Source organism: Oncorhynchus keta, unplaced genomic scaffold, assembly GCF_023373465.1.
Source record: "Oncorhynchus keta strain PuntledgeMale-10-30-2019 unplaced genomic scaffold, Oket_V2 Un_contig_18300_pilon_pilon, whole genome shotgun sequence".
Lineage (NCBI taxonomy): Eukaryota > Metazoa > Chordata > Actinopteri > Salmoniformes > Salmonidae > Oncorhynchus > Oncorhynchus keta.
In genome coordinates this window covers 55,662-83,182 of record NW_026280845.1, presented here as the reverse complement: position 1 = coordinate 83,182, position 27,521 = coordinate 55,662, and the positions used below count along the sequence as shown (strand labels likewise).

Sequence of the window (27,521 nt, the reverse complement as noted above, 5' to 3'; positions counted from 1 at the left end):
ACAGTCTCCACATTGACTCTGTACTGGTACCCCAGATATGTCTCTCCACATTGACTCTGTACTGGTTACTTGCTGCTCTTTAGCCTCCACATTGACTCTGTACTGGTACCCCCTTTATATGGTCTCACTTGATTGTGATTTTGGTTGATGCTCTTTAATTCCTTGTTACTTTTATTTATTTTTCTTGTTACTTTTATTTTGCATTTGACTAATAAACATTTGATTTTATATTAAAGCTGATTTTAAAATAACAAATAACTGCTACTGATTAAACCTGTAAGGCATATTCATTAAAGTAACTTTTAATACCTTTGTAGGTAAGTCCAACAAGAAGCTGTGTCTGTATATGTCCTATCATTACAACTCCTCCATTAATACCTGTTGTAATCCGTCCAACAAGAAGCTGTGTCTGTGCTCCTACAGATTATTAATACCTGTTGTAGGTCAGTCCAACAAGCTATTCTGTCTTATCAGAGGCACAACTCCTCCATTAATACCTGTTGTAGGTCAGTCCAACAAGAAGCTGTGTCTCTACATGTCCTATCAGGGCACAACTCCTCCATTAATACCTGTTGTAGGTCAGACCAACAAGACGCTGTGTCTGTGTCTGTCCTATCAGGGGCACAACTCCTCCATTTAATACCTGTACATACAGAAATGCAATTGTTCATTGAATCAGTCTAAGACTTTGCACATACACTGCTGCCATCAAGTGGCCAATATCTAAATTGTGCCTAACCTGGAATAGTACACTATGGCCTTTCTCTTGCATTTAAAAGATGATGATGCAAAAATATATATATATATCTTTGTATTATCTTTTACCAGATCTAATGGGTTATATTCTCCTACATTCATTTCACATTTCCACAAACTTCAACTTCCTTTCAAATGGTATGAAGAATATGCATATCCTTGCTTCAGGTCCTGAGCTACCGGCAGTTAGATTTGGGTCATTTTCTGGGAGGAATTTGGGGGTTTGATCCTTATTAAGGGCTGTGTTTTGTGTGGGCGTGACCCTGGTGTGACGTTTTAAGAACCGTGTAAATCTCTATGACACCTCCACTGTGGGGATTTATTTCCTTTGTTACCATAGCGAGTTCTGAAATATGCTAAGTCAATTATTCATTGAGGCTGAAGACGGAATAAGAAGCGTATTGATTGTGTAATCGATGTGTAGGTTCAATCATTATTCTAATTTAAATTATGAGTCAAAGTTCCTGAAAGACACGTAAAACGTAGCCTACCGATTGTCAAAACATTAGAGTCTGGTCCCACTGTGGGACCAGTCATTCAATGTGATGATTTTGAACCTTTTTTAATCGTGATCTTTATGCACACTGGCTACTCCTCATTCAGGCTTCTGATGTATCTGTTGTATCCTACTGTAGGGCTTGGTTGTTCTAGATTAAAGGTCTGTTGTAATCCTACTGTAGGGCTTGGTTGTTCTAGATTAAAGGTCTGTTGTATCCTACTGTAGGGCTTGGTTGTTCTAGATTAAAGGTCTGTTGTATCCTACTGTAGGGCTTGGTTGTTCTAGATTAAAGGTCTGTTGTATCCTACTGTAGGGCTTGGTTGTTCTAGATTAAAGGTCTGTTGTATCCTACTGTAGGGCTTGGTTGTTCTAGATTAAAGGTCTGTTGTATCCTACTGTAGGTCTTGGTTGTTCTAGATTAAAGGTCTGTTGTATCCTTAATGTAGGGCTTGGTTGTCACACTTTTTTCCCCCCATCCCCCCATCTAGCCTGTAGCTCGGTGCAGATGTTGCCTGTAAGAGTCATGTCCTGTTGTTTCAAGAGTATTTTTCCTGCTGTAGCAAAATGGCTGAAATCAATATTTTCCCCATGTGCGCTGTATTTTTATAAAAACGTCAAAGTCAATGTGTATTTCTACAAGACGTACCTGCAACAGGTGTGGACTTTTACCCTGAAATGACGTAGTTAAAAGAGTCAATGGAAATGGTTATATAAAATAACAAGTCAATGTGCAGGGGTTATATACAAGACGTACCTGTACAGAGTCAATGTGCAGGGGTTATATACAAGACGTACCTGTACAGAGTCAATGTGCAGGGGTACGAGGTAGTTGAGGTAATGTGTACATGTAGGTAGGGGTTAAAGTGACTAGGTAGATGACAGACATATTTTTAAATGTATTTATCAGATGTGTTTTATTTAAAAAAAAATACTAACATTAAAATCATTGTTGTGCAAATACAAACCTAACATGTTGTGGGCTAATGACAGAATGACACTACACACATGCAGCACAGATGCCTTTTATTAAAATGGTCTAAAATGGTCTTCATCAATAGGAGTGAAGGAAAAACAGTTCATTGTCATGGAAACCAAACAACGCATTTATTTAGTACAATCAAATGAACCTTGTACTACACTGCAGCTATTCTGCAATTATTGCGTCCTAAATACCACTTGGACTGCAGTTTCAAAACAGCAATCTTTTTTTCTTGACAGGGAAGACGACATTTTAGGTTATTTGCCACATAGACTAGGTTTTTCAGGATAACTTCTTGATGTCGGCAAAAATGAACATGTGGCACTGACTCGCCCACGCATTGCTGAAGATTTAGGATTAACATAAAGCATTTTCACCCAATTTAAATCCAATGACACGGTGAAATGTTTACTCGATCACGACCGTTTGTGATACAGTTTAGTATCTGTAGTGACGCCTTTAGCACTGAGATGCAGCGCCACTCAAGAGCCAAAAATATCTGGCAGCGGCGGGATTCGAACCCGCGCCTCCGAAGAGACTGGAGCCTTAATCCAGCGCCTTAGACCGCTCGGCCACGCTACCAATGAACGTATATCTTCCACATGATTACAACATATTGATATCCATCAATACCGGATGTTTCCGGTTTTTATCAGTTGGGTAGTGTATATATATTTAATAGTATGGAAAAACCTTTAAATGATTTGTTATGACATTGTTTGACAGAGTCCTCTGCGTCACCCAATTCAGCCAACAGATGGCGACGTGAGTCATTCTTACGTGACGTATAATCTAGTGGACGGGAAGAGCAACACGGCTCCGTATTCATCCACCTCGATAGCTTGCTAGGCAACATGAAACCGAAATATTGAAGCTCTTTTAGGCCATTCTTGTGTATATTAGTCTCAGTATTTTAAACACAATTGTGTTAACGTATCAACTGCTTAAATGTAACGTCATTTGCATGTTAAATGTGTTAACTTGTTAAGATTGATACTGAGCCCGGCACTAGGCTAGTTTCTAATGCTAACCAGCTAATGCTATTTAGCGAACTAATATCCCCGACCATGAGCTCACTAAGCTACTTCTCCCCTGCTAAAGACGTCTGCTGGACTCAGAAAGAAGCTCTAGGGCTTAACATTGTCGTAAAGAGGATGATATTACAGTGAAAGGAGAGGAAGAAGCTTTCAGAATGAAAAAGGAGGAAGAGGAGGCTATCACATTGAAAGAAGAGGAGGAGCATTTTGGAGTGGAGGGAGTATCGGCTGTCACAGTGGTAAAAGAGGTAGAAGCTTTCAGAATGAAAGAGGAGGTAATCACATTGAAAGAAGAGAATGACACTTTAGGAGTGAAAGAGGAAGAGGGGATACAGGCTGTCACAGTGGAAAAAGAGGTAGAAGCTTTCAGAATGAAAGAGGAGGAAGAGGCGGCTGTTAGAGTGAAAGACGAACCTTTTTGGGAGGAGGAAGAGGAGGCTGTCTCAATAAAAGAGAAGGTTGAAGCCGTTCTGGGAGTGAAAGAGGAGGAGACAGAAGATCTTATTAACAGCAGTGAGTATTGTCTAAAAACAACTCAGCAGTTGTTGAACTAGGCTACGGTGTGGTTTTAAAGGGGCATTCCACTGAAGTTATGCTCTCAAATATGTTGTTCAGTACTGGAGGAATTGATAAAGGGCCAATCTGAGATTGGTACATACATTTTGTTTTTACTTTTAAATGATTGATACTTTATTGTCCATTTACATGTATTTAGTTTAGTCAGCGGGTAAACATCTTTCCACACTGGGTGCTGGTCTCCCAAGCTGGGCTCACTCTCTCAGAGGAAGAGAACATTTTTCTGGAATGGCCAGAAAATGTGACATGTTACTCCCTATCTAAATGTGGGATGTGAAACCTGGCAGTTCAGGTCTGCTCCGCTGAGAGAGTGGAAACAGAGAGCTGACATGGGGCGTTGTGACACTATAAGGCATGGGAACCTATGAAATTCACAGAGCGCTCTATACACCAATAATGTCACTCGAACCAGTCCACAACTTCACATCTCACAGTTGTTTAAAAGCAGAGAAGAAGTCCTAGAACCTGATGACACACAAGAGAGAGTTGTAGCCATTGATTCTTGAAGAATATAACTTCTAAATGCCCAATGACCTCAGTTCAACGGTCATACCCCATCTGAACCCGATATATACCGAGTTTACAAAACATTATGAACACCTGCTCAACTTTGATTTCCCATCAGAACCCACAACAGCCTGTTTAACTCTGAGGGGTAATATACTATGTAGTGGGATAGAGGAGTTAGTGAGCTGACTTTGGTTCAATTCTGAATTCGACTCAGGATAACTGTTGAAGGTCTCTTACCTCTTAACCATGTAAGTTTCTATGGCAACAAATCCTTCATCTCTAACCTGTGGGGCGGCAGCGTAGCCTAGTGGTTAGAGCGTTGGACTAGTAACCGGAAGGTTGCGAGTTCAAACCCCTGAGCTGACAAATCTGTCGTTCTGCCCCTGAACAGGCCATTGAAAATAAGAATGTGTTCTGACTTGCCTGGTTAAAAATAAAATAAAATAAAAAAACCTGCTCCGGGGCAGGCTAGTTGAGACCAATCATCAGGCTGACTCAAGTGTTGTGAGTTGAGCTGTGAGTTGAGGTCCAACCAAATCGAATTCTCTACCATCTGTGATTGCAATAAAAAGTCATAAGTTTACCATCTGTTTTGATGTTGTCATTCACACAGGAGAGACACATGACTATTATGGATCCTCTGGGAAGCCTCAACAACATGATGCTGACGAGGAAGAGAAGAGTCTTTCCAGATCAGAACACCAGATGGTACAGCTGGTGGTCTGGTCTAGCATACAGCAGATGGGTCTGGTCTAGCATACAGCTTGGTCTGGTCTAGCATACAGCTTGGTCTGGTCTAGCATACAGCTTGGTCTGGTCTAGCATACAGCTTGGTCTGGTCTAGCATACAGCTTGCTCTATCTGGGTCTGGGTTTCTGTAAAGCACTTTATGTCAACAGTGACATCAGCATCCATAATGATATGTGTCTGTGTCCCCTCTTTATGGTTACCAGGACAACGCTAGCCCTTCCTCCCTCCCGGAGTCCCCGTGTCGTGCCTCTCCCGGTAGCACCTTACTGCTGGGTATGAAGAGGTTGTCTGTGCTGCTGGTGGACTGCAGGAAAACAACGGGGCTGAGTGGAACTGTGAGAGGAGGAGAAGAGAAGAAAGGATCAGATTTGACACATCAAAGTAAGTAGTTTAGTTTGAACAAATAGAATAGATCTGCCCACTCGGGTCTGTTCCCAGTAGGGCTGTTATCTGTTCCCAGTAGGGCTGTTATCTGTTCCCAGTAGGGTCTGTTCCCAGTAGGGCTGGTATCTGTTCCCAGTAGGGCTGGTATCTGTTCCCAGTAGGGCTGGTATCTGGTCCCAGTAGGGTCTGTTCCCAGTAGGGCCGGTATCTGTTCCCAGTAGGGCCGGTATCTGTTCCCAGTAGGGCCGGTATCTGTTCCCAGTAGGGCCGGTATCTGTTCCCAGTAGGGCCGGTATCTGTTCCCAGTAGGGCCGGTATCTGTTCCCAGTAGGGCCGGTATCTGTTCCCAGTAGGGCCGGTATCTGGTCCCAGTAGGGCCGGTATCTGTTCCCAGTAGGGCCGGTATCTGTTCCCAGTAGGGTCTGGTCCCAGTAGGGTCTGGTCCCAGTAGGGCCCAGGTATCTGTTCCCAGTAGGGTCTGTTCCCAGTAGGGTCTGTTCCCAGTAGGGCCGGTATCTGTTCCCAGTAGGGCCGGTGTCTGTTCCCAGTAGGGCCGGTATCTGTTCCCAGTAGGGCCGGTATCTGTTCCCAGTAGGGTCTGTTCCCAGTAGGGTCTGTTCCCAGTAGGGTTGGTATCTGTTCCCAGTAGGGTCTGTTCCCAGTAGGGCTGGTATCTGTTCCCAGTAGGGCTGTTCCCAGTAGGGCTGGTATCTGTTCCCAGTAGGGTCTGTTCCCAGTAGGGCTGGTATCTGTTCCCAGTAGGGTCTGTTCCCAGTAGTGTCTGTTCCCAGTAGGGCTGGTATCTGTTCCCAGTAGGGCCGGTATCTGTTCCCAGTAGGGCCGGTATCTGTTCCCAGTAGGGCCGGTATCTGGTCCCAGTAGGGCCGGTATCTGGTCCCAGTAGGGCCGGTATCTGTTCCCAGTAGGGTCTGGTCCCAGTAGGGTCTGGTCCCAGTAGAGTCTGGTCCCAGTAGGGTCTGGTCCCAGTAGGGTCTGGTGTCTGGTCCCAGTAGGGCTGTTCCCAGTAGGGTCTGTTCCCAGTAGGGTCTGTTCCCAGTAGGGTCTGTTCCCAGTAGGGCCGGTGTCTGTTCCCAGTAGGGTCTGTTCCCAGTAGGACCGGTATCTGTTCCCAGTAGGGTCTGTTCCCAGTAGGGTCTGTTCCCAGTAGGGCCGGTATCTGTTCCCAGTAGGGCCGGTATCTGTTCCCAGTAGGGCCGGTATCTGGTCCCAGTAGGGTCTGTTCCCAGTAGGGCTGGTATCTGTTCCCAGTAGGGCTGGTATCTGTTCCCAGTAGGGCTAGGGTCTGTTCCCAGTAGGGCCGGTATCTGTTCCCAGTAGGGCCGGTATCTGTTCCCAGTAGGGTCTGTTCCCAGTAGGGTCTGTTCCCAGTAGGGTCTGTTCCCAGTAGGGCCGGTATCTGGTTCCAGTAGGGCCGGTATCTGGTCCCAGTAGGGCCGGTATCTGGTCCCAGTAGGGTCTGTTCCCAGTAGGGTCTGTTCCCAGTAGGGCTAGGGTCTGTTCCCAGTAGGGTCTGTTCCCAGTAGGGTCTGTTCCCAGTAGGGCCGGTATCTGTTCCCAGTAGGGTCTGTTCCCAGTAGGGTCTGTTCCCAATAGGGCCGGTATCTGTTCCCAGTAGGGCCGGTGTCTGTTCCCAGTAGGGCCGGTATCTGTTCCCAGTAGGGCCGGTATCTGTTCCCAGTAGGGTCTGTTCCCAGTAGGGTCTGTTCCCAGTAGGGTTGGTATCTGTTCCCAGTAGGGTCTATCTTCCCAGTAGGGCTGGTATCTAAAAAATGTACCAGGGATATATGCATATTCTCTCTTCAGGGACCTGAGCTTTTCTCCTACAGTCTAGTTTACTTTGGGCATTCATACAAACTCAGATTTTCAGGAAGTGGACATAAATTTATTTATATCTATCCCTAAGGGCATGTGCTACAGTCAGTTTACTTTGGGCACGTCATTCAGACAGGAAGTGGAGAAAAAACTTCCTGTTTTTGTTTATTTACCTATTTTGATGTCATATATTGAATTTGGATTTACTTCCAAAGTCTTAGTCAATAATTGAAACCAACCTCATTTAATCTGACATCCACATTCCATTGATGCCTTGCTAACCCTATATCAGATGTTGGATGTGGAGATCAATAAGGAGGTTATAGAGCTAGATCAGATTTGGATAAATTCCCTTACAACCCCCTAAGAAGTAGATCAGATTTGGATGTCATTTTTGATCAATAAGGATGTCAAGATGTAATAAGGATATCATAAATCTAGATCAGATTAGGATGTCATAAATCTAGATCAGATTAGGATGTCATAAATCTAGATCAGATTAGGATGTCATAAATCTAGATCAGATTAGGATGTCATAAATCTAGATCAGATTATGATGTCATAAATCTAGATCAGATTAGGTGATGTCATAAATCTAGATCAGATTAGGATGTCATAAATCTAGATCAGATTTACAGAATCTAGATCAGATTTAGGATGTCATAAATCTAGATCAGATTAGGATGTCATAAATCTAGATCAGATTAGGATGTCATAAATCTAGATCAGATTAGGATGTCATAAATCTAGATCAGATTAGGATGTCATAAATCTAGATCAGATTAGGATGTCATAAATCTAGATCAGATTAGGATGTCATAAATCTAGATCAGATTAGGATGTCATAAATCTAGATCAGATTAGGATGTCATAAATCTAGATCAGATGTAGGATTTAGGGCGTCAACAAAAAAGACACAACAACATGTAAAGTTCAATAGAAGGGCATTTATTTTATTAGCCTACAGTTCTCTACATCCACTCTGCTCTAAGGGATCTATATTAAACCCCATACAAAGACTTAGCAGGAGGTTTCATCATGTGGACTTCGTACATGTCTGTCTAACTAAACACTGTCTTTGGCAGGAGAGAGATCAGACTCTCACGTTGACAGCGGTAAGAGTCCTCCGGGGATCCGGACCCAGCGACGCCCAAACCAGCTGGACGGCACCACTGCGCCCAGTGTGGAAAGAGTTTTAACCATTTAGGGAACCTGAAAACGCACGGGAGGACACATACGGGAGAGAAGCCGTACCACTGCGCCCTGTGTGGAAAGCGATTCACCCATTCAGGGAGCCTGAAAGCACACACGAAAATACACACAGGGAGAAACCTTATCACTGCTCTCAGTGCGGAAAGAGATTTATCCAGTTAGGGAACCTGGAATCACACGAGAGAACTCACACAGAAGAAAAGAGGCTTTTCCACTGTTCTCATTGTGAAAAAACGTTTAAGAATTTAGGGAACCTGAAAGTGCATGAGAAATGCCATACAGGCGGGAAGCTTTTTCGCTGCTCCCAGTGTGGAACGATATTTACCCAGTTTAGGCACCTGACAGACCACGAGGTAACACACACAGGGAAGATGCCTTACCACTGCTCCCGGTGTGGAAAGACCTATTTCACATCACATGCACTTAGTCTTCATGAGAGAACACACACAGTGCTCCCGCCCTTATCTCATATTTTTGACTGAAAAATCATGTTTTTTTTTGTTTATGCCACATTTAAATCAAATTGTGTTTTTCCAGCTAGTGGATACAGTACAGTGAAATGTATGTGTTTTTCCAGCTAGGGGATACAGTACAGTGAAATGTATGTGTTTTCCAGCTAGGGATACAGTACAGTGAAATGTATGTGTTTTCCAGCTAGGGGATACAGTACAGTGAAATGTATGTGTTTTTCCAGCTAGGGGATACAGTACAGTGAAATGTACGTGTTTTTCCAGCTAGGGGATACAGTACAGTGAAATGTACGTGTTTTTCCAGCTAGTGGATACAGTACAGTGAAATGTATGTGTTTTTCCAGCTAGGGGATACAGTACAGTGAAATGTATGTGTTTTTCCAGCTAGGGGATACAGTACAGTGAAATGTATGTGTTTTTCCAGCTAGGGGATACAGTACAGTGAAATGTATGTGTTTTTCCAGCTAGGGGATACAGTACAGTGAAATGTATGTGTTTTTCCAGCTAGGGGATACAGTACAGTGAAATGTATGTGTTTTTCCAGCTAGGGGATACAGTACAGTGAAATGTATGTGTTTTTCCAGCTAGGGGATACAGTACAGTGAAATGTACGTGTTTTTCCAGCTAGGGGATACAGTACAGTGAAATGTATGTGTTTTTCCAGCTAGGGGATACAGTACAGTGAAATGTATGTGTTTTTCCAGCTAGTGGATACAGTACAGTGAAATGTATGTGTTTTTCCAGCTAGTGGATACAGTAGTAGTCACACAAAATGGCTTTCTTGAATTTCAAATGGACTAGGTTCTTCCACCACGTTTCCCCATCTTCAGACTATATTTTATGATAATATATGACAAAACGCCATTTTTAAAATTACTGTTACAGACTTTGTTTTATTGGCCGATAGTCTGAATATTGATTAGTCTGGTAATCATGTCTGTCTCTAGTAGCAGTCTGGTAATCATGTCTGTCTCTAGTAGCAGTCTGGTAATCATGTCTGTCTCTAGTAGCAGTCTGGTAATCATGTCTGTCTCTAGTAGCAGTCTGGTAATCATGTATGTCTCTAGTAGCAGTCTGGTAATCATGTATGTCTCTAGTAGCAGTCTGGTAATCATGTCTGTCTCTAGTAGCAGTCTGGTAATCATGTCTGTCTCTAGTAGCAGTCTGGTAATCATGTCTGTCTCTAGTAGCAGTCTGGTAATCATGTCTGTCTCTAGTAGCAGTCTGGTAATCATGTCTGTCTCTAGTAGCAGTCTGGTAATCATGTCTGTCTCTAGTAGCAGTCTGGTAATCATGTCTGTCTCTAGTAGCAGTCTGGTAATCATGTCTGTCTCTAGTAGCAGTCTGGTAATCATGTCTGTCTCTAGTAGCAGTCTGGTAATCATGTCTGTCTCTAGTAGCAGTCTGGTAATCATGTCTGTCTCTAGTAGCAGTCTGGTAATCATGTCTGTCTCTAGTAGTAGTAGTAGCTTTTCCTTTCTTTCACAGTCAGACTGAATTGTAGGACTAGAGGTAGTAGTAGTAGTATCAGTAGGAGTAGTATCAGTAGTAGTAGCAGCAGTAGTAGTAGTAGTAGTAGTAGTAGTAGTAGCTGTAGTAGCAGCATCAATAATAATAGTAGTAGTAGTAGTAGTAGCTGTAGTAGCAGCATCAATAATAGTAGTAGTATCAGTAGTGGTGGTAGTAGCAGTAGCTTTTCCTTTCTCACAGTCATAGACTGAATTGTACACCAATCTACAATCATAACGTCAATCATATATAATTATCAAATAGTAACATTCTAAACTAGCAAAACACATTTTAATACAAATCAACGACAAGGTTTTTTTGGTTGGCAGCTTGAGAAAATTACAGTCCATCTTTAGAGTTGTTAGGAAGGCATTTCTAAGGCTCTGGGCGATGTGGTGTGTGCCGCCTTATCAATCGGTCCGTTTAGTGAAGTACGGAACGGCAGAGTCTGAGAGCAGCCTGTTTGTTGTCACGGAGACAGAGAGTGTTCAGTTTGCTCTCTGGTTGGAGGGAGCCAGTCTGTAAACTGGGAGTTCTTCAGTGTTTTACTTGCTATATTGTATTTACTTTGCCACCATGGCCTTTTTTTGCCTTTACCTCCCTTATCTCACCTCATTTGCTCACGTCGTATATAGACTTGTTTATACTGTATTATTGACTGTATGTTTGTTTTACTCCATGTGTAACTCTGTGTCGTTGTATCTGTCGAACTGCTTTGCTTTATCTTGGCCAGGTCGCAATTGTAAATGAGAACTTGTTCTCAACTTGCCTACCTGGTTAAATAAAGGTGAAATAAAAAAATAAAACATTTTTTTAAAACAAAATGTCAGGCAGATCTGCTCCTGTCTTACATGAGTGCTTCCCGGTAGCTGGTGTACAGTTCCGACCGGCCTAGAATGATTCTGCTGCAGGGGTCTCTTCTGGACTCTCCAGCTTGAACGGTCAGGGTTTGAGTGAGGTCAGGATGTGGTCATGGTATACGAGGGTGACAGCCAGGGAAAACAGAGGATGTGGTCATGGTATACGAGGGTGACAGCCAGGGAAAACAGAGGATGTGGTCATGGTATACGAGGGTGACAGCCAGGGAAAACACAGGATGTGATCATGGTATACGAGGGTGACAGGATGTGGTCATGGTATATGAGGGTGACAGCCAGGGAAAACACAGGATGTGGTCATGGTATACGAGGGTGACAGGATGTGGTCATGGTATATGAGGGTGACAGCCAGGGAAAACACAGGATGTGGTCATGGTATACGAGGGTGACAGGATGTGGTCATGGTATACGAGGGTGACAGGATGTGATCATGGTATACGAGGGTGACAGGATGTGATCATGGTATACGAGGGTGACAGGATGTGATCATGGTATACGAGGGTGACAGGATGTGGTCATGGTATACGAGGGTGACAGCCAGGGAAAACAGAGGATGTGATCATGGTATACGAGGGTGACAGCCAGGGAAAACACAGGATGTGGTCATGGTATACGAGGGTGACAGCCAGGGAAAACACAGGATGTGGTCATGGTATACGAGGGTGACAGGATGTGGTCATGGTATACGAGGGTGACAGGATGTGGTCATGGTATACGAGGGTGACAGGATGTGGTCATGGTATACGAGGGTGACAGGATGTGGTCATGGTATACGAGGGTGACAGCCAGGGAAAACACAGGATGTGATCATGGTATACGAGGGTGACAGCCAGGGAAAACACAGGATGTGGTCATGGTATACGAGGGTGACAGGATGTGGTCATGGTATACGAGGGTGACAGGATGTGGTCATGGTATACGAGGGTGACAGGATGTGGTCATGGTATACGAGGGTGACAGCCAGGGAAAACACAGGATGTGATCATGGTATACGAGGGTGACAGCCAGGGAAAACAGAGGATGTGGTCATGGTATACGAGGGTGGCAGCCAGGAAAACACAGGATGTGATCATGGTATACGAGGGTGACAGCCAGGGAAAACAGACTCCAGAACTGGTCTTACAACTGGTCTCTTGAATAATGTTTACATACTGCTTTACTCATCTCATATGTATATATTCTGTATTTTATTCTCCTGTATTTTAGACAATGCCACTCCGACATTACTCGTCCTAATATTTATATATTTCTTAATTACATTCTTTTACTTTTAGATTTGTGTGGAATTGTTGTGAATTGTTAGATACTACTGCACTGTTGGAGCTAGGAACAACAGCATTTCACTACACCCGCAATAACATCTGCTTAAAATGTGTATGGACCAATAACATCTGCTACAACATGTGTATGGACCAATAACATCTGCTATGTGTAACAATCATCTGCTACAACATGTGTATGGACCAATAACATCTGCTACAACATGTGGACCAATAACATCTGCTACAACATGTGTATGGACCAATAACATCTGCTACAACATGTGTATGGATGGACCAATAACATCTGGACTAACAACATGTGTATGGACCAATAACATCTGCTACAACATGTGTATGGACCAATAACATCTGCTACAACATCTGTGTGTGTATGGACCAATAACATCTGCTAAAATGTGTATGGACCAATAATATCTGCTGTGTATGGACCAATAACATCTGCTACAACATGTGTATGGACCAATAACATCTGCTACCAACATGTGTATGGACCAATAACATCTGCTACAACATGGACCAATAACATCTGCTATGGTATGGACCAATAACATCTGCTACAACATGTGTATGGACCAATAACATCTGCTTAAAATGTGTATGGACCAATAACATCTGCTACAACATAACATCTGCTGTATGGACCAATAACATCTGCTACAACATGTGTATGGACCAATAACATCTGCTACATCTGCTACATGTGTATGGACCAATAACATCTGCTACAAATGTGTATGGACCAATAACATCTGCTTAAAATAACATCTGCTACAACATGTATGGACCAATAACATCTGCTACAACATCTGTGTATGGGACCAATAACGTGATTTGATTTGATACGTAGCCGATGTAGATGCCCAGTAGGTCTGCTTTGGTTAAAGGGACCCTGGTCATGATGTCAACCTGGCTCCTCCAGAGCAGGTCATAATAATACATGGAGTGGATCTGACTCTTTAGGAACTCAAGCACAAGTTAGATATCACTGTTGGAGCTAGGAACATAAACATGATATCACTGTTGGAGCTAGGAACATGAAAGCACTGATAGGAACATAAACATGATATCACTGTTGGAGCTAGGAACATAAACATGATATCACTGTTGGAGCTAGGAACATAAACATGATATCACTGTTGGAGCTAGGAACATAAAACATAAACATGATATCACTGTTGGAGCTAGGAACACAAACATGATATCACTGTTGGAGCTAGGAACATAAACATGATATCACTGTTGGAGCTAGGAACATAAACATGATATCACTGTTGGAGCTAGGAACATAAACATGATATCACTGTTGGAGCTAGGAACATAAACATGATATCACTGTTGGAGCTAGGAACATAAACATGATATCACTGTTGGAGCTAGGAACATAAACATGATATCACTGTTGGAGCTAGGAACATAAACATGATAGATATCACTGTTGGAGCTAGGAACACACAGCATGTTAGATATCACTGTTGGAGCTAGGAACATAAACATGATATCACTGTTGGAGCTAGGAACATAAACATGATATCACTGTTGGAGCTAGGAACATAAACATGATATCACTGTTGGAGCTAGGAACATAAACATGATATCACTGTTGGAGCTAGGAACATAAACATGATATATCACTGTTGGAGCTAGGAACATAAACAGCATGATATCACTGTTGTTGAGCTAGGAACATAAACATGATATCACTGTTGGAGCTAGGAACATAAACATGATATCACTGTTGGAGCTAGGAACATAAACATGATATCACTGTTGGATATCACTGTTGGAGCTAGGAACATAAACATGATATCACTGTTGGAGCTAGGAACATAAACATGATATCACTGTTGGAGCTATAACTGTTGGAACATAAACATGCACTAGGAACATAAACATGATATCACTGTTGGAGCTAGGAACATAAACATGATATCATCACTGTTGGAGCTAGGAACATAAACATGATATCACTGTTGGAGCTAGGAACATAAACATGATATCACTGTTGGAGCTAGGAACATAAACATGATATCACTGTTGGATATCACTGTTGGAGCTAGGAACATAAACATGATAGAACATAAACATGATATCACTGTTGGAGCTAGGAACATAAACATGATATCACTGTTGGAGCATGAACATAAACATGATATCACTGTTGGAGCTAGGAACATAAACATGATATCACTGTTGGAGCTAAACATGAATCACTGTTGGAAAACATAAACATGATATCACTGTTGGAGCTAGGAACATAAACATGATATCACTGTTGGAGCTAGGAACATAAACATGATATCACTGTTGGAGCTAGGAACATAAACATGATATCACTGTTGGAGCTAGGAACATAAACATGATATCACTGTTGGAGCTAGGAACATAAACATGATATCACTGTTGGATAGGATAAACACTGTTGGAGCTAGGAACATAAACATGATATCATATCACTGTTGGAGCTAGGAACATAAACATGATATCACTGTTGGAGCTAGGAACATAAACATGATATCACTGTTGGATATAAACATGATATCACTGTTGGAGCTAGGAACATAAACATGATAGATATCACTGTTGGAGCTAGGAACATAAACATGATATCACTGTTGGAGCTAGGAACATAAACATGATATATATCACTGTTGGAGCTAGGAACATAAACATGATAGATATCACTGTTGGAGCTAGGAACATAAACACACTGTTGGAGCTATAAACATGATAGATATCACTGTTGGAGCTAGGAACATAAATGATATCATGATAGATATCACTGTTGGAGCTAGGAACATAAACATGATAGATATCACTGTTGGAGCTAGGAACATAAACATGATAGATATCACTGTTGGAGCTAGGAACAGGAACATAAACATGATAGATATCACTGTTGGATAGAACATAAACATGATATATCACTGTTGGAGCTAGGAACATAAACATGATATATCACTGTTGGAGCTAGGAACATAAACATGATAGATATCACTGTTGGAGCTAGGAACATAAACATGATAGATATCACTGTTGGAGCTAGGAACATAAACATGATAGATATCACTGTTGGAGCTAGGAACATAAACATGATAGATATCACTGTTGGAGCTAGGAACATAAACATGATAGATATCACTGTTGGAGCTAGGAACACACAGCATGATAGATATCACTGTTGGAGCTAGGAACATAAACATGATAGATATCACTGTTGGAGCTAGGAACATAAACATGATAGATATCACTGTTGGAGCTAGGAACATAAACATGATAGATATCACTGTTGGAGCTAGGAACATAAACATGATAGATATCACTGTTGGAGCTAGGAACACAAACATGATAGATATCACTGTTGGAGCTAGGAACATAAACATGATAGATATCACTGTTGGAGCTAGGAACATAAACATGATATATATCACTGTTGGAGCTAGGAACATAAATATGATAGATATCACTGTTGGAGCTAGGAACATAAATATGATAGATATCACTGTTGGAGCTAGGAACACACAGCATGATAGATATCACCGTATTCGCGGAGAGCGCGCTTAAACGATGACCATGATCTCCAAAATTCACCAAAGGCTCTTTTCGAAGCCACCTCCATATTTCCGTCAAAAAGGCACAATTGTTTAATTTCTACACGCCCCTCTACATTTCCCACCATGTATGTTGTTGACGAACACCTCGTGTTCCCTGCTCTCGAGTCACAACCGGCCGTGATTGTAAATAAGAGTTGGTTCTTAACTGACTTGACTAGTTAAATAAAGGGCCACATAGAAATAGAAAATAGAAACTGCGTATTGCACGTTTTACTCGGCGGAATTCTAGATTCAATATTATCTGCTAACGAGAGGGACGTGACCACAAAAAAGTGATTATGTGTATATTAGTATGCCCAGAGTAGAACAGTCAAAGGTTTTACAAAGGAGGGGAAAATACACTATGAGTAATAAGTGATAGTGATGATATTAGGGCAAAGAGTCCCAATAATAAGTGTTGGCATGGAGAATTGTCATTATGTAGCGAAGAAAAACATTGCATGACAACTGACTTTGTAAGTTCCCACATTGCAGTGCTGCTGAGAGACTCGTGCAGAGGTGTGAAAACTTTACCGTGGAGCACGGCCGCCATCTAGTGGATAAACGCGGGTACTGCAAACGTGTGAGCACGTCATTGTGGTGTAACGGATGGGAAATGGCTAGCTTTGTTTGCGGTGTTCACGCTAAATAGCGTTTCAATCGGTGACGTCTCTTGCTCTGAGACCTTGAAGTAGTGGTTCCCCTTGCTCTGCAAGAGCCGCGGCTTTTGTGGTGCGATTGGTAACGATGCTTTGTGGGTGACTGTTGTTGATGTGTGCAGAGGGTGCCTGGTTCGCGCCCGGGTATGGGCAAGGGGACGGTCTAAAGTTATACCGTCACAGTGGCTCCCTATTGGTATTTGATTTTCAGCCCAGCGTTTCCCCAACTCCGTCCTCCAGTCCCCATGTGGTGCACGTTGTGCTTTTTTGAGAATTCTATTTCTCTTGGAATGTAAACATGCTAGAGTCTGTCAATTACTTTGTGAAAAATCGCCATTCCATCATTCCTGTCCCATGTGACCGTTGAAGACGTGTCACAAATCCTTGGTGGCAAAAACTCCCATGTTTTGATCAGATAATTTCAATTGGTCAAAAAGATGCATTAGGATGCTAGCGGAAACATTAGCATTGGGATGCTAGCGGAAACTTTAACATTAGCATTGGGATGCTAGCGGAAACATTAGCATTGGGATGCTAGCGGAAACATTAGCATTGGGATGCTAGCGGAAACATTAGCATTGGGATGCTAGCGGAACATTAGCATTGGGATGCTAGCGGAAACATTAGCATTGGGATGCTAGCGGAAACATTAGCATTGGGATGCTAGCGGAACATTAGCATTGGGATGCTAGCGGAAACATTAGCATTGGGATGCTAGCGGAAAAATTAGCATTGGGATGCTAGCGGAAACATTAGCGTTGGGATGCTAGCGGAAACTTTAACATTAGCATTGGGATGCTAGCGGAAACTTTAACATTAGCATTGGGATGCTAGCGGAAACTTTAACATTAGCATTGGGATGCTAGCGGAAACTTTAACATTAGCATTGGGATGCTAGCGGGAAACATTAGCATTGGGATGCTAGCGGGAAACATTAGCATTGGGATGCTAGCGGGAAACATTAGCATTGGGATGCTAGCGGAAACATTAGCATTGGGATGCTAGCGGAAACATTAGCATTGGGATGCTAGCGGAAACATTAACATTAGCATTGGGATGCTAGTGGAAACATTAGCATTGGGATGCTAGCGGAAACATTAGCATTGGGATGCTAGCGGAAACATTAGCATTGGGATGCTAGCGGAAACATTAGCATTGGGATGCTAGCGGAAACATTAACATTAGCATTGGGATGCTAGTGGAAACATTAGCATTGGGATGCTAGCGGAAACATTAGCATTGGGATGCTAGCGGAAACATTAGCATTGGGATGCTAGCAGAAACATTAACATTAGCATTGGATGCTAGCGGAAACATTAGCATTGGGATGCTAGCGGAAACATTAGCATTGGGATGCTAGCGGAAACTTTAACATTCGTAATGAGCACGGTGACAAACATTCATTGTTACACCCCTGTAATTACAGACAGCAATTACCACCAGTTAGATGTTACTATTACAGCATAACTATGAATTATTGTAATGTATTACAATATTTGTACTAAAACAGACATTCAAATGAGGCGCTACCAAATATTGAAAGGAGAGGAAGCTTTCAGAACAAAAAAAGGAGGAAGAGGAGGCTGTCACATTGAAAGAAGAGGAAGAGGAGATATAGGCTGTCACAGTGGATGAGGAAGAAGGGATAGAGGGTGTTACAGTGGAAGAGGAAGAAGGGATAGAGGGTGTTACAGAGGAAGAGGAAGAAGGGATGGAGGGTGTTACAGTGGAAGAAGGGATAGAGGGTGTTACAGTGGAGGAAGGGATAGAGGGTGTTACAGTGGAAGAGGAAGAAGGGATAGAGGGTGTTACAGAGGAAGAGGAAGAAGGGATAGAGGGTGTTACAGTGAAATAGGAGGAGGGGATAGAGGGTGTTACAGTGGAAGAGGAGGAAGGGATAGAGGGTGTTACAGTGGAAGAGGAAGAAGGGATAGAGGGTGTTACAGAGGAAGAGGAAGAAGGGATAGAGGGTGTTACAGTGAAAGAGGAGGAGGGGATAGAGGGTGTTACAGTGGAAGAAGGGATAGAGGGTGTTACAGTGAAAGAAGGGATAGAGGGTGTTACTGTGGAAGAGGAGGAAGGGATAGAGGCTGTTACAGTGGAAGAGGAAGAAGGGATAGAGGGTGTTACAGTAGAAGAGGAAGAAGGGATAGAGGGTGTTACAGTGGAAGAGGAAGAGAGAGGGATAGAGGAAGGGTCAAGGAAGAGGAGATAGAGGGTGTTACAGTGGAAGAGGACGAGGAAGGAGATAGAGGGTGTACAGTGGACGAGGAAGAGGAGATGCTTTCCGAATGAAAAGGAGGAAGAAGATATCACATGAAGAGGAGGATGTTGTAGTGAAAGAAGAGGAAGAACCTTTTGAAGAGGAAGAGGAGGACATCTCAATGAAAGAGAAGGGGAAATATATTTTGGGAGTGTAAGAGGAGCAGGAGGAGAGGAAGATTAACACCAGTTAGTTGTCTCATAAAAACAGGGGCACAAACTCAGCACTTGTTGAACTAATGTGTTGCTCAGTACTATAGGAATTGTTAAAGGGGCAAACTTGGAAAATGCGTTTTTTAAATGCACAAACATAAAAATACATGACAGTTTACAAAACTGATATAGACAACAACAACATAAGATAATATTACATTACAAATAAAATAAACAATTTAATTGCATAGAGTAAAGTACTGCTAAGAAGTAAGAGAAAACATGAGCTCTGGTTGTTTTGCAATGACTTACGACAGAATAAACAATTGTCGTGAATATTTTTCTAAACTGCGTTACCCACTCCGGTCAGCAGATGGCGAGGTGAGTCTTTCAGATTGTGCCTCTCGCCGTGACGTATAATCTAGTGGACGGGAAAGGGCGCTTCAATAACAACACGGTTCCTGACTCAACTTTCTCGCTCGACAACACAAAACGTAATATTGACGCTTATTTTGTCATTGTTTGTATATATATTCATCTCAGTGTTTTAAACACAATTCTGTTTGAGTATCTACTGGTTAAATGAACATAATTTACTTGTTACATTGGCAAATAAGGTTAAGGTTATTTCTGAGCCAAGCACTAGGCCAGTCGCCAGCTGACATGCCCTGACCATGAGCTCACTTTGCTACTCCACCCCTGCTAAAGAAGAAGAGGTCTGTTGCGCGGAGAAAGAATCTCTGGGGCTGAAATTTGTCGTGAAAGAAGAACATGAGGATATTGCAGTGAAAGGAGATGAAGACGTGTTTAGATTTAAGCAGGAGGAAGAGAATACTATATCATTTAAAAAAGAGAAAGAACCTTGTGGAATGAAACGGGAAGAGGAGGTTCTCACATTGAAAGAGGGGATGTTACAGTTAAAGAAGAGAAAGACACTTTAGGAGTGAAAGAGGAAGAGGGGATACAGGCTGTCACAGTGGAAGAAGAGGAAGTAGAAGCTTTCAGAATTAAAAGGAGGAAGATGAGGATATCAGCGTGGAAGAGGGGTAGAATCTTTAGAATCAAAAAGGAGGAAGAGGAAGAACCTTTTAGAGGACGAGGAGGAGGAGGCTCTCTCAATAAAAGACGAGGAAGGAGAGGAGGAGGAGACAGACGATCTGATTAACGCCAGTGAGTATTGGATTAAAAACAGGGGCATAAACTACCCTTGTTAAACTAATGTGTGGTTTTAAAGGGGCAATTCTACTGGAGTTCTACACTTGTATTGTTCAGTACTGTAGGACTTGTTAAAGGGACATGCATTTTTTACTTTTAAATTAATTGTATAAATATATAATTAATTGTATATAGCCTACCACAAACTTACACCAAACTTCGACCTCCCCCCTTGTTTTTCCACTTCTGCTACTCGCTGTTTATTTTCTTTAACAGCAAACAACACAGACGGAATCAAATCAAATATTATTAGTCACATGTGCCGATTCCCAAAAGGTAGATCTTACCGTGAAATGCTTCCTGACAAGCCCTTAACAAACAATGAAGTAAAAGAAAAAGAGTTCAGAAAATATTTAGAAAATAAACAATTGTAAAAAAAAAAATGTTTCTAAGTAACACAATAAAATAACAATAACGATAGAGATTCTGGATTCGAGTCCAGGCGACCGGGAGACCCCTGGGGCGGCGCATAATTGGCCCAGTGTTGTCCAGGTTAGGGGAGGTTTTGTCTGGCAGGGATGTCCTGGTCACATCGCGCACTAGCGACTCCTGTGACAGTCTTGGCGCAGTGCACGCTGACACGGTAGCCAGGTGCACAGTGTTTCCTCCGACACGTTGGTGCTTCCCGGGTTAAGTGGGCATTGTGTCAAGAAGCGGTGCGGCTTGGTTGTTTCGCCTCTCCGGGGGCGGTATGGGAGTAGCAACGCTGAGACAACACTGTAACTACCAATTGGAAACCACGAAATTGCGGAGAAAATGGGGTAAAAATATATATATAATAACTAACGAGGCACCGGCATCGAGTCAATGTGCGGAGGCCAGTCCAGGCAATTTCTACATGTAGGTAGGGGTAAAGTGACCATGCATAGACAAACAGTGAGCACCAGCAGTGTAAATGTACATGTAGGTAGGGGGTGGTGTCAATGTAAATAGTCTGGGTTTATTTCTTTGTACTCCCTGACGAAGGCCATGCAGCCGAAACGCGTCAGATTTTTAAAACTTTATTTCTATTGAACATGCCATAAAAAGGCATTTTAATCGATTACATGAAGAGCGCCTTGGTCCTCCTTTCTTTTTTGATGACCAATTTACCCCTTTTACCAAAGAGCACCTTTTATCTACCAAAATGTACTATTGTGTACCTTAGTAGCGCTTCCTTCCTACTTTTTCTACTAGTCTGGGTTTCCATTTGATTGATTGTTCAGCAGTCTTATGGCCTGTGGGTGGAAGCTGCCAAGGAGCCCTTCGGACATTGACCTGGCGTTTTGGTACAGCTTGCCGTGCGGTAGCAGAGAGAACAGTCTATGACTTGGGTGACTGGAGTCTTTGACAATGTTTTGGGCCTTCCTCTGATACCGCCTGGTATATAGTTCCTGGATGGCAGGAAGCTTGGCGCCGGTGATGTACTGGGCCCTACGCACTACCCTCTGTAGCGCCTTACGGTTGGATACCGAGCCAGGTGTCTCATGTGCCATATATATACTTGCCACTGCTTGACTAAAATAATCTCGGTCGTCCAACAGTCTTTCGACCAAACAATTGACCAGACGACTAAATGGGGTCAGGCCTCTATAATGGATTGATCCACTCAGACAGGCCTCTATAATGGATTAGTCCACTCAGACAGGCCTCTATAATGGATTGATCCACTCAGACAGGCCTCTATAATGGATTAGTCCACTCAGACAGGCCTCTATAATGGATTAGTCCACTCAGACAGGCCTCTATAATGGATTAGTCCACTCAGACAGGCCTCTATAATGGATTAATCCACTCAGACAGGCCTCTATAATGGATTAATCCACTCAGACAGGCCTCTACAATGGATTAGTCCACTCAGACAGGCCTCTACAATGGATTAGTCCACTCAGACAGGCCTCTACAATGGATTAGTCCACTCAGACAGGCCTCTACAATGGATTAGTCCACTCAGACAGGCCTTTACAATGGATTAGTCCACTCAGACAGGCCTTTACAATGGATTAGTCCACTCAGACAGGCCACTATAATGGATTAGTCCACTCAGACAGGCCTCTACAATGGATTAGTCCACTCAGACAGGCCTCTACAATGGATTAGTCCATTGTACATTTTCTTGAATTTGTTCTTGATTTTGGGGCCTGTGAAAAGACCCCTGGTGGCATGTCTGGTGGGATAAGTGTGTGTGTCAGAGCTGTGTGTAAATTGACTATGCAAACAATTTGGGATTTTCAACACATTCATGTTTCTTATAAAAAGAAGAAGTGATGCAGTCAGTCTCTCCTCAACTCTCAGCCAAGAGAGACTGACTGCATGGTATTAATGTCACGCTAGTATCACCAGTAGTACATTTACCGTTAATTACCATCATTTCTAGTATACAATGTTAGTTTGGTTTACGGTCATTTCTGTATGTCACTATGTCACTACAGTCTTACCGTTGTCATGGACACGTTGGTTGCCGAGAGCACTGTCTGGGCTAGTTAGTGTTTATTTCATTGCCTTTACGAGTTTTTTTGAAGCGCTCCCGTCAATCTAGAGATCTTGCGTAAAGACACTCACCTAATTATACATAGAAGTAGGCCTCTAGGCTACCTGGCCTGATTTCACATAGAAGTAGGCCTCTAGGCTACCTGACCTGATTACACATAGAAGTAGGCCTCTAGGCTACCTGGCCTGATTACACATAGAAGTAGGCCTTTAGGCTACCTGACCTGATTTCACATAGAAGTAGGCCTCTAGGCTACCTGACCTGATTACACATAGAAGTAGGCCTGTAGGCTACCTGACCTGATTACACATAGAAGTAGGCTACCTGGCCTGATTACGCATAGAAGTAGGCCTCTAGGCTACCTGACCTGATTACACATAGAAGTAGGCTACCTGGCCTGATTACACATAGAAGTAGGCCTCTAGGCTACCTGGCCTGATTTCACATAGAAGTAGGCCTCTAGGCTACCTGACCTGATTACACATAGAAGTAGGCCTCTAGGCTACCTGACCTGACCTGATTACACATAGAAGTAGGCCTCTAGGCTACCTGGCCTGATTACACATAGAAGTAGGCTACCTGGCCTGATTACACATGAAGTAGGCCTCTAGGCTACCTGGCCTGATTACACATAGAAGTAGGCTACCTGGCCTGATTACACATGAAGTAGGCCTGTAGGCTACCTGGCCTGATTACACATAGAAGTAGGCCTCTAGGCTACCTGACCTGATTACACATAGAAGTAGGCCTCTAGGCTACCTGTCCTGATTACACATAGAAGTAGGCTACCTGGCCTGATTACACATAGAAGTAGGCCTCTAGGCTACCTGGCCTGATTACACATAGAAGTAGGCCTCTAGGCTACCTGACCTGATTACACATAGAAGTAGGCCTCTAGGCTACCTGACCTGATTACACATAGAAGTAGGCCTCTAGGCTACCTGACCTGATTACACATAGAAGTAGGCCTCTAGGCTACCTGACCTGATTACACATAGAAGCAGGCTACCTGGCCTGATTACACATAGAAGTAGGCTACCTGGCCTGATTACACATAGAAGTAGGCTACCTGGCCTGATTACACATAGAAGTAGGCTACCTGGCCTGATTACACATAGAAGTAGGCTACCTGGCATGATTACACATAGAAGTAGGCTACCTGGCCTGATTACACATGAAGTAGGCCTGTAGGCTACCTGGCCTGATTACACATAGAAGTAGGCCTCTAGGCTACCTGACCTGATTACACATAGAAGTAGGCCTCTAGGCTACCTGACCTGATTACACATAGAAGTAGGCTACCTGGCCTGATTACACATAGAAGTAGTCCTCTAGGCTACCTGGCCTGATTACACATAGAAGTAGGCCTCTAGGCTACCTGACCTGATTACACATAGAAGTAGGCCTCTAGGCTACCTGGCCTGATTACACATAGAAGTAGGCCTCTAGGCTACCTGACCTGATTACACATAGAAGTAGGCCTCTAGGCTACCTGGCCTGATTACACATAGAAGTAGGCCTCTAGGCTACCTGACCTGATTACACATAGAAGCAGGCTACCTGGCCTGATTACACATAGAAGTAGGCTACCTGGCCTGATTACACATAGAAGTAGGCTACCTGGCCTGATTACACATAGAAGTAGGCTACCTGGCCTGATTACACATAGAAGTAGGCTACCTGGCCTGATTACACATAGAAGTAGGCTACATGGCCTGATTACACATAGAAGTAGGCTACCTGGCCTGATTACACATAGAAGTAGGCTACCTGGCCTGATTACACATAGAAGTAGGCTACCTGGCCTGATTACACATAGAAGTAGGCTACCTGGCCTGATTACACATAGAAGTAGGCCTCTAGGCTACCTGACCTGATTACACATAGAAGTAGGCCTCTAGGCTACCTGGCCTGATTACACATAGAAGTAGGCCTCTAGGCTACCTGGCCTGATTACACATAGAAGTAGGCCTCTAGGCTACCTGACCTGATTACACATAGAAGCAGGCCTCTAGGCTACCTGACCTGATTACACATAGAAGTAGGCTACCTGGCGTGATTACACATAGAAGTAGGCTACCTGGCTTGATTACACATAGAAGTAGGCTACCTGGCCTGATTACACATAGAAGTAGGCTACCTGGCCTGATTACACATAGAAGTAGGCTACCTGGCTTGATTACACATAGAAGTAGGCTACCTGGCCTGATTACACATAGAAGTAGGCTACCTGGCCTGATTACACATAGAAGTAGGCCTCTAGGCTACCTGACCTGATTACACATAGAAGTAGGCCTGTAGGCTACCTGGCCTGATTACACATAGAAGTAGGCTACCTGGCCTGATTACACATAGAAGTAGGCTACCTGACCTGATTACACATAGAAGTAGGCCTCTAGGCTACCTGGCCTGATTACACATAGAAGTAGGCCTCTAGGCTACCTGACCTGATTACACATAGAAGTAGGCCTGTAGGCTACCTGGCGTGATTACACATAGAAGTAGGCTACCTGGCCTGATTACACATAGAAGTAGGCTACCTGACCTGATTACACATAGAAGTAGGCCTCTAGGCTACCTGGCCTGATTACACATAGAAGTAGGCCTCTAGGCTACCTGACCTGATTACACATAGAAGTAGGCCTCTAGGCTACCTGTGTCCTGTAGCTCACATAGAAGTAGGCCTCTAGGCTACCTGGCCTGATTACATATAGAAGTAGGCCTGTAGGCTACCTGACCTGATTACACATAGAAGTAGGCCTCTAGGTTACCTGACCTGATTACACATAGAAGTAGGCCTCTAGGCTACCTGGCCTGATTACACATAGAAGTAGGCCTGTAGGCTACCTGGCCTGATTACACATAGAAGTAGGCCTCTAGGCTACCTGGCCTGATTACACATAGAAGTAGGCCTCTAGGCTACCTGACCTGATTACACATAGAAGTAGGCCTCTAGGCTACCTGACCTGATTACACATAGAAGTAGGCCTCTAGGCTACCTGGCCTGATTACACATAGAAGTAGGCCTCTAGGCTACCTGACCTGATTACACATAGAAGTAGGCCTCTAGGCTACCTGGCCTGATTACACATAGAAGTAGGCCTGTAGGCTACCTGACCTGATTACACATAGAAGCAGGCCTGTGGCAGTGCAAGCACCATGTTCTACAGTTGTTTTTAAAAACAAATAATTGTTAAAATGATTAAATGATTGGAAACCTGGCTCTGATTTGGATTAAACTTCAAAGGAAGTCAGTTTTGTCACATGGAGGTTTCATTCAGGTCTCTCTCTACTTAAATAAATACTCTGTCTTTTGGCAGGAGAAAGACCAGATTCAGAGGAACCAGAGACGTCCAAACCAGCAAGACGACACCACTGCTCCCACTGTGGAAAGAGTTTTACCCGGTTAAGGGACCTGAAAGTGCATAGGACATTGCACACAGGAGAGAAGCCTTACCAATGTTCCCAGTGTGGAAAGAGTTCTGCAGAGTTAGGGCACCTGAAAGCACATGAGAGAATGCACACAGGGGAGAAGCCTTACCAATGCTCTCTGTGTGGAAAGAGTTTTTCCTTGTTAGCAAGCCTGAAAAGACATGAGAGGATCCACACAAGAGATGCACTTTTCCAATGCTCCCAGTGTGAAAATAGTTTTTCCTTGTTAGCAAGCTTGAAAAGACATGAGAGGATACACACAGGTGATAAGACTTTCCACTGCTCCCAGTGTGAAAGGAGTTTTACACGGTCAGGGAACCTGAAAAAACATAAAAGAATACACTCAGGAGAAAAGCCTTTCCACTGCTCCCAGTGTGGGAAGGGTTTTACAGAGTTAGGGAACCTAAAAAGACATGAGAGGACACACACAGGAGATAAGCCTCATCGGTGCTCCCAGTGTGGAAAAAGTTTTACCCAGTTAGCACACATGAAAGTGCATGAGAGAATCCACACTGGAGAAAAGCCTTACCAATGCTCAGACTGTGGAAAGACCTATTCCTCATTGCGGTCACTTAAAAGTCACGTGAGAATCCACACGGGAGAAAAGCCTCACCAATGCTCAGACTGTGGAAAGACCTATTCCTCATCGCGGTCACTTAAAAGTCACGTGAGAATCCACTCAGGAGGGAAGAAGCCTTCACCCTAGTTTGTAAATTGTTATGTCACATCACATTGACTTAATTTCTTCTCCTAGCGGGTATGTTGATATTTCACTTCACATTAACTTAAAATTCATCAGAGAACATACACAGTGCTCCCGGTGTCTTATATTGTTGACTGATAATGTGTTTACCTGTCTTTACCAGATGTAATTAAATGGTACAGGGTATACTCAAACATATATTTGTTTGTTTCTATTAGAAAACATTAATTGAATATGGAGTCTGTCAGTTTGAATATAAAGGAGATCAGGTTCCTAGTTTTAAATTGTCCTTTTTTTAAACTCTTTGTGTGTGTTTATCTGGGTGTGTCATTCCTCCAGCACTACAGATAATCAAGTGATA

General features: G+C 43.2%; 1 protein-coding gene and 1 non-coding gene across 4 annotated transcripts; one reads left to right on the top strand and one right to left on the bottom strand.

Annotated features, from left to right (window-relative positions):
- Positions 1 to 2,734: 2,734 nt before the first annotated feature.
- On the bottom strand, positions 2,735 to 2,816 carry trnal-aag (transfer RNA leucine (anticodon AAG)). Its single transcript has one exon. It is a non-coding gene; the product is annotated as a tRNA-Leu (tRNA).
- Positions 2,817 to 3,003: 187 nt separating this feature from the next.
- LOC118378922 (zinc finger protein 664-like) lies at positions 3,004 to 27,521 on the top strand. 3 transcript variants are annotated; one of them, XM_052503901.1, is made up of 4 exons: positions 3,004 to 3,784; positions 4,971 to 5,065; positions 5,311 to 5,488; positions 8,410 to 9,086. In XM_052503901.1, exons 1-4 carry the CDS (start codon positions 3,427 to 3,429, stop codon positions 8,529 to 8,531), a joined length of 753 nt encoding a protein of 250 aa, XP_052359861.1. In that variant the 5' UTR covers positions 3,004 to 3,426; the 3' UTR covers positions 8,532 to 9,086. The 3 variants fall into 3 exon arrangements, 2 of the variants coding, with proteins under 2 accessions (XP_052359861.1, XP_052359860.1); XM_052503900.1 differs by lacking the exon at positions 8,410 to 9,086 and adding an exon at positions 26,346 to 27,405 and having other exon boundaries at positions 3,021 to 3,784; XR_008105069.1 differs by lacking the exons at positions 3,004 to 3,784; positions 4,971 to 5,065; positions 5,311 to 5,488; positions 8,410 to 9,086 and adding exons at positions 20,406 to 20,510; positions 26,346 to 27,521.

Coding starts and splice junctions, on each gene's coding strand:
- LOC118378922 (XM_052503900.1), top strand. CDS start 3,427: ATGAAAAAGGAGGAAGAGGAGGCTATCACATTGAAAGAAGAGGAGGAG. Junction 5,066..5,310: donor CCAGATCAGAACACCAGATG/GTACAGCTGGTG, acceptor TATGGTTACCAG/GACAACGCTAGCCCTTCCTC. Junction 5,489..26,345: donor ATCAGATTTGACACATCAAA/GTAAGTAGTTTA, acceptor GTCTTTTGGCAG/GAGAAAGACCAGATTCAGAG.